This window comes from Scomber japonicus, chromosome 19, assembly GCF_027409825.1.
Source record: "Scomber japonicus isolate fScoJap1 chromosome 19, fScoJap1.pri, whole genome shotgun sequence".
NCBI classification, from domain to species: domain Eukaryota; kingdom Metazoa; phylum Chordata; class Actinopteri; order Scombriformes; family Scombridae; genus Scomber; species Scomber japonicus.
The window spans coordinates 26,171,001-26,178,573 of record NC_070596.1 but is presented as its reverse complement, the minus strand read 5'-3'; the positions used below and the strand labels follow the sequence as shown (position 1 = coordinate 26,178,573).

The following is a 7,573-nucleotide window of genomic DNA, read 5'->3' as shown; positions in this document are numbered from 1 at the left end:
GTGGGACCTTGAGAGTGAGGAGAGCTAGCGTCTTGGGGGCCGTAGACAACAATCTTAGTGTTGACCCTTGTAGCTCTGGGGCCAGACGCTGCGGGGGGAGCTGCAGGAAGCTTAGGGCTCTTTCCAGAAACCAAAGAGTCCTCTTCTTCAGGAAACAACAGGCACAGAAAAAAAAAAAAAAAAAAAAGAAAAGATTTCAAGGAAGGTAGAAAAGAAATTAGAAAAAGCACCACAGCATACACAGAGAGAAGATCTACTGAAGGGGTGTCAAACTCATTTTCATTCAAGGGCCACATACAGACCAATTTGATCTCATGTGGGCCGGATCATTAAAAAGAGGGAGGGAAAGAGGTAAGGAAGGAAGGAAGGAAGGAAGGAAGGAAATAAGAAGGGAAGGAAGGAAAAACAGGCAAAAGGAAGGAGGGAAGAAAGGTAGGAAAGAGAGATAGTGAAGGACGGACAGACAGAAGGAAGGAAGGGAGAAAGGAAGGAAGGCAGATGGAAGTAAGGAAGGACAGAAGGAAGAAAGGAAGGAAGAAAGGAAGGAAGGACAGATGTAAGGAAGGAAGGAAGAAAGGAAGGAAGGAAGGACAGATGGAAGGAAGGAAGGAAGGAAGGAAGGACAGATGGAAGGAAGGAAGAAAGGACAGAAGGAAGAAAGGAAGAAAGGACAGAAGGAAGAAAGGAAGGAAGGACAGAAGGAAGAAAGGAAGGAAGGACAGAAGGAAGAAAGGAAGAAGGACAGATGGAAGGATGGACAGAAGGAAGAAAGGAAGGAAGGACAGATGGAAGGAAGGACAGAAGGAAGAAAGGAAGGAAGGACAGAAGGAAGGACAGATGGAAGAAAGGAAGAAAGGACAGAAGGAAGAAAGGAAGGAAGAAAGGAAGGAAGAAAGGAAGGAAGGAAGGACAGATAGAAGGAAGAAAGGAAGGACAGAAGGAAGAAAGGAAGAAAGGACAGAAGGAAGAAAGGAAGGAACAAAGAAAGGAAAAAAGGAAGGTAGGAAGGACAGATGGAAGGAAGGAAAAGGGCACTGGATGGCAAGTGGGCCGGATCGCACCCCTCGACGGCCCGTATTTGGCCCGCGGGCCGCATGTTTGACACCCCTGCTCTACTGTATATGTGTGTTTATATATATATCCTTGGTCTTCAGTTCACCTCCATCTAAGTAGAGAAAGCTCCCTGTGTGTGAGAGTGAAGAGGGAGTTTAGATAGTGAGGAGGGATTAGGAGGAGCAGAGAGCAGAGCAGGAGCCTCTACTACAGTATGTACAGTACTTAAGTGGAGGAATGTGGATGTTTCAAAATGTTAGGAGAAAAAAATAAAAAGAAGAAGAAGAAGAAGAAGAAGAAGAGGGAGGAGGTGAGAAGAGCACAGAGAGAATAATGAGAGTAAACTCAGTCATAGAAACGTTTCAGAGAAGTTGTGACCTTTTTTTGACTCTTTGGTAACAAAAAAAATAAAAAAGCTGAAAGTTTGTGATGTGTAGACCTTGAGCTCTTTACACTTTATTCAGTAGAAGAGAGAGAGACACACACACACACACACACACACACACACACACACAGAGACACACACACACAGAGACACACACAAAGACACACACAGGTAGTGTTGTCTTTCTCAGATTTGAACCTTCCTGTCGTCCTCCCGGGTCAAATTGACCCCGTCTGTTTTGACCGTTCCTTCTTTCCTCCTTTCCTTCCTTCTGTCTGTCCTTCCTCCTTTTCTTTTTCTTTCCTTCCTTCTGTCCTTCCTCCCTTCCCCTTTTCCTTCCTCCCTCCTTTCCTTCCCCTTTTCCTTCCTCCCCTCTCCCCTCCCCCTGAAAGTTTGTGATGTGTAGACCTTGAGCTCTTTACTCAGTAGATAAGACACACACACACACACACACACACACACACACACACACACACACACACACACACACACACACACACACACACACACACACACACACACACACACACACACACACACACACACACACACACACACACACACACGGTGTTGTGTCTTTCTCAGATATTAAACAGTGTTTTGTTATTTTAGCAACACTTTACTATAACTGCCTTTATTTAACATTTATATTAACAGTTAATGGTTTATAACACACTGTAATGAACTGGTGAAGGTCCAAGTATCTAAACAGCAAATAAATAAATAAATAAACAGATAGAGAATATAGAGCTGAAACAACTTATCTTTTTACTAAAGCATTTTGATAAGTGTCTTTTATATGTTCTCTTTTAACCTTTTCTTTTTCTTTTATTTTCTGCTCTGTGGCACTTTGAGATTGTTGAAATGTAAAGTGCAATACAAATTAAATGTATTATTATCATCATTATTATTATTAATTATTATTATCATCATCATCATCATTATTAATTAGTCTATAAATCAACAGAGAAATAACATATATTATCAATTTCAGTCTTGTTTTAAATCAAAAGACATCAAATTCCTCTGTTCAAGCCAGTTATTGGTTTGCTTTTCTTCGTCTTATATAATAATAATAATAATAATAATAATAATAATAATAATAATAAACTGAGTATTTTTAGAGAGTTGGTCAAACAAATCAGACAAATGTGAAATGTTACTGTGAATTTTAGAAAACTGTGACAGACATTTTCACTCTTTTCTTTTATGTTCTATACAGAAAACTATTCACTGATTAATTGAGAATATGATCAGCAGATATGATGACGTAGTAAATAAAGCTTGTAATAGTAAAATATGTCTTTATAGTGTCCTTATATCTGCTTATAACTACATTACAGTGTGCTATAAACTCTTTATGAAACTTAAGAGAGTATGTCTGCTTATAAATGATCTGCTGCCGCCATCATGGAGACATTGGGAGGTCACTTTTTTTTAGTTTTAAGCAGGCGGGGAGTTCTGGTCCTCTGAAATGAGGCCAATGCGGAAGTAACTTAGAACTGCATTCTATCAAAAGGCCACCAGGGGGCGACAGTCTCAATACAAGTCAATGGAGAATTCACCAACTTCTCACTTGATTTCTAACCTCAGTAAACATTTTCAAAATGTGTTTATGGTCTCAATCGCTAGTTTAAAGCCTTCTTCAATGCAGTATGATGTTCATTTGGGACATTTTGGCCTCCCTGATTTTATATTTGACGATAAAGCAGGGTATGCATTAGGGCGTGGCTACGTCCTGATTGACAGGTTGATTGCCCAATGTCCTCGAGATCCAGCCCTCGCAACCATAGCAACCTCCCCGCTTTTTCACCAAGTTTGACGACCGTTTGTTCTTAAGACTTTTTGCTGTGTGGGTTGAAGTGTGGGACATTTTCTCTTTTATTTTGAAAGCTGAGCGTTAAGCAGTGAAGGATCTGTTTGTTTGTTTTATTTTATTGTCAGACTGAATGTTGACTCAGGAAGCAGACAAAGAGAAACATTGTGGGTCACATATTCTGATCATAACATAAATAATGTCATCTAGAGGGAAGAATAAAGAGAGTGCAGGTTTATAGTGATCATTACATACACATAATTGGTACTAAATTAAAGAGGAAGTGGTTTTCTTTCAAATGAAAACAACTTGTGATTGTCAATTTTTTTCTCTTTTCAATGATGTCACCACTCTGTGTCCAGTCACTAACCTCTGGGCTCTGTCGGTGCTGTGGTACTACTGGTTGGGTGGGAAGCAGTTGAAGATTCCCCGACGCTGCTTTCAACGACCCTCTGACCCGCACACATGGCCTTCAGAGTCTGGAAGACGGCCTGAGGAGCCACGTTCATCTTCAATAGGTCCACTATGATCCTGGGAGGGAAAATAAAAGGAGAGTGTTTAAAATCAAGGTTTCTGCTGGTTATCATTACATTTACTTGGATTTTTAAGGTTTTTTATATTTAATGGTGCAGGCCTCTACTCTGTCTGTTTTTAAATCACTTCTTAAAACCTATCTCTTCTCCTTGACCTTTGTCACCTAGTAAGATGTCGACTTTACCTACTTGTTTTAATTTCTTATTTTCATTACTTTTTATTGCATGGCTATTATTATTAATATGTTTTACTCATGTTTTATGTCTTTTCATTTATTTTTGTTAATATACATCAACCTGACTTGACTTGCTTCCACTTTAAATCAACAAAACCAAAATCCAAGAGTTGAATCTTAAAGGCGACACAGCTTTTAGTGAATATTAAGCTCCTCATGTACAGAACTAGGCTGCCTGCTGATTTGCAAGAATAAACTTAAGATAGTTTTTATATTAATCATGATTAAATATTCTAATGTGCCCCCCACTTTCCAAAATCCTGTTTGTGTCCCCCCCATTTTCAAATGAATTTATTTTGTATTTTTAACTGCATGGCGTCATCGATACTTTTTTTCATCTATTCCTGTATAGTCTAAAGTGGTCTACATATGAAAACAAATGTGAAATCTGCCTTCATTGCATTTTCACAAACAGAATAAAGCTTTCACAATTCTGACACTGTGTTTTAACCCTCGCATCGTCCTCCCGGGTCAAATTGTTCCTTCTTTCTTTCCTCCCTCCTTCCCTTCCTTCTTTCCTTCCTTACCTCCTTCTCTCTTTCTTTCCTCCCTCCTTCCTTCCTTCTTCCTTCCCTCGCTCCTTTCCATTCTTCTTTCCTCCCTCCTTTCCTTCCTTCGTCCTTCTTCTTTCCCTCCTTCCTCCCTCCTCTCCCTCCTTCCCTTCCTTCCCTCCCTCCCTCCTTCCTTCTTTCTTCCCTCCTTTCCTTCCTTCTTCCTCCCTCCTTTCCTTCCTTCTCCCTCCCTTCCTTCCTTCCTTGACTGGAGGACAACAGGAGGGTTAAAGAGACTTTGGCCTCCAGTTCAGATTTGACCAGTCTAGATAGGTGCTATTATACTTTCTGGCACAATATATCTTAATGACCAACTTCATTATTTCCTGGATTTTGCATCAACATAGTCCCTAAATGTATGATAAAATACAGGAAATGGAATTCAAATTGTTTTGTGTGTCCCTTGCATGCATGTTTGCACAATAAAGAAGAGAAGGAATAAAAGTTATAATCATCTCCATCATGATAACACTCACTTGAAGACTTCCTGGTCCACAGTGATGCCTGCAGCCTGGGTCAGCTCAAACAGCTCACTCTCTTCAGCACTGAGCACCTTCTTCTTCTTGATGGCATATTTCTGCACATTACCAGAGACCACCAGGGCTGGGGAGTCCGGGGCGGTGGGGAGGGTCTGCTGGGGCTGCTGAGACATCACTGATAGGGGAAGGGGAAGGATGAATAGAAAAAAGACGAATAAAGAGGAAATAATGAATCAAACATTCTCCAACAGTGAGTTCTGCTACACGCCCTGAATGAAAACACAGGGTTGTTTATTTCGCTTTGTCTCCAAATATTAATCAAAAACTGACAAACACACCAAACTACAGCTGAAAGAAAGTGTTAAAATACTTACCAGCTGTTAAATTAGAGGTAGAAAGCGTGCAGAGCAGCTACAGATGATCACAACACTCTCTATAGCTTTGTGCAGGTGAGGCGCGCTAAAAAATTACGTCATCGCCGTCAGACAAACCGCGCTGCCTTATGGGATATGTAGTCATCATACAATTAAAGTAGGTTTGCATGAAGTAGTGGAAGGAAAACACAGATCCTAAATTTGTAATTAAATGTAAATAATGACAATATATCTATCTACATGGTTAAATGTATTTAAGTATTTATTAACGTGTATATATATTATAAAGGTTGGTTTTTTTAAAAGCATACCAATTTAAATGCACTTTTAAAGTTATCTTCGTCTTGCATTTTGTTTACTATCATGACATTTCTTCCCGCTTTCTACATCTCAATCAATAGATATTAATACATGCAGATGTTAAGATAGATAGATAGATAGATAGATAGATAGAGAGAGAGAGAGAGAGAGAGAGAGAGAGAGAGAGAGAGAGAGAGAGAGAGAGAGAGAGAGAGAGAGAGAGAGAGGCAGGCAGGCAGGCAGGCAGGCAGATAGATAGATAGATAGATAGATAGATAGATAGATACATACATACTCTATTGTCATTGCACATAAAATACAGTAATGTTTAGCATTCCCATCCCATCCATCTGTAAATAAACATAGACATATATGTATATAAAAATATAAATACGTATATAATACAGATAAATAAATATAAAAAGTAAAGTGCAGCAGTAGCAGCATATATTTCACACTGAGTCCCAGGGTGTGTCTGTGTGTGTGTGTGTGTGTGTGTGTGTGTGTGTGTGTGTGTGTGTGTGTGTGTGTGTGTGTGTGTGTGTTGGGAGGAGTTGTTGTGTGTTAGTTGTGTGTTTCAACAGACATTTAATCGCACTAGTGTGAATCATATAGCCCTGGGTTTAGGCTATCTCTGGATTAACATTAAGTGTGAAAAGCTATACACTCATATCAAACTAATATAATCTTTAAATCTAATAATCTCCAGTGAGGTCAAGACTTCAAGGCAAGAATCCAAACATAAGGATAAAATGTGTCTGAAAGCAGCTGGCAGCATGATAAGGACCTTCATTGCAAAGCGCCTCATCCATGAATTCATCCATCACATCGTGGCTCAAGTGAAAACAAAATTCCACCACGAGTCCGAAGCTGAAAGCTGCCAGTCCATGCAGTCTCTCATTGCTGGCATCGACTCTCTGCTTCTGGCAGAGGATGGAGTCAAAAAGAAAGAAAAAGGCAGGAATGAGCTTTGTGAATTTCCCAGATATAAAATTCTTTCTGGCACAAACCTTGTTGTGGTCACCAAAGAGCTCCACCACACAATCTACTGCTACATATATATATGGGGCTGTAATGCCAGGGATCATCCTAAATGCCATCAGGAGGAAGGCAGTCTGCTGCTTCTTGGCTCTGATTGACTGGTGGCAGAAAACCCAGGCTGCCAGCCAATCTGACTGAACCAACACTGGCTTTACAACAGTCTATGGCACAGACAGAGTCCATTAGCACAGGACAACACAGGGAAGAACATATGGCTCCATAGTTTGTTCTTAGCAGTTTCCTCAAAAGTGCCATCTCTGGTTGGCCGTTTCCCCACCTGGTGCAGAGATTTTTGCAGGCCTTTGTTAATTTAGAGAAACCAGCTGATGAAGAATACATCGCCTCCTGTTTCTGGGGAAAAGTGTCTTTTTTCCTTCAAGATAATCACAGTAAAAAGTTTCAGTCTTGTCTCAATTTGAGCTCTCAGGGTCGTCTCAGTGGTCAAGTGTTTCCTCGCAGCTCGAGTTCGAGTTCTGCTCCTGAGCGTCTCTGAGTTTGTGTGTTGTCACTGGTGGCTGGTTTATTCTAGTTATCTGGTTTCCTTCCACTTTTCCTCAAACTCATTCAACAATTGGATTTATTTATGAGCAAAAAACTCACAAATTTATGAGAAAAAAAAAAGATACGGCAGCTTTGTATAAATAAAGTATTTCTAAGCCCAAAAAATAGTGTCCCAGATAACAAAATCTACCAATTCTGAAACAATTTGACACAAGGAACATTAATATACGTGCTATTTTCCTTTTGAGTAATATCTAAAAATTGTCTTCTGATTTAACAAGGAAACATCTCAGGGATTTCATAA

At 39.9% G+C, this 7,573-nt stretch overlaps 1 protein-coding gene across 1 annotated transcript in view; it reads right to left on the bottom strand.

The window, feature by feature from the left end:
- The window catches only part of mzt2b (mitotic spindle organizing protein 2B), an 8,738-nt gene extending 3,250 nt beyond the window's left edge, over nt 1-5,488 (bottom strand). The window contains exons 1-3 of the mRNA XM_053340068.1: nt 5,428-5,488; nt 5,051-5,228; nt 3,625-3,785 (exon numbers count right to left, since the gene is read on the bottom strand). Of these exons, the coding sequence (XP_053196043.1) occupies nt 3,625-3,785; nt 5,051-5,226 (337 nt within the window). The 5' untranslated portion in view covers nt 5,227-5,228; nt 5,428-5,488. The remainder of the gene's footprint in view (nt 1-3,624; nt 3,786-5,050; nt 5,229-5,427) is intronic.
- Between the last annotated feature and the right edge of the window lie 2,085 nt (nt 5,489-7,573).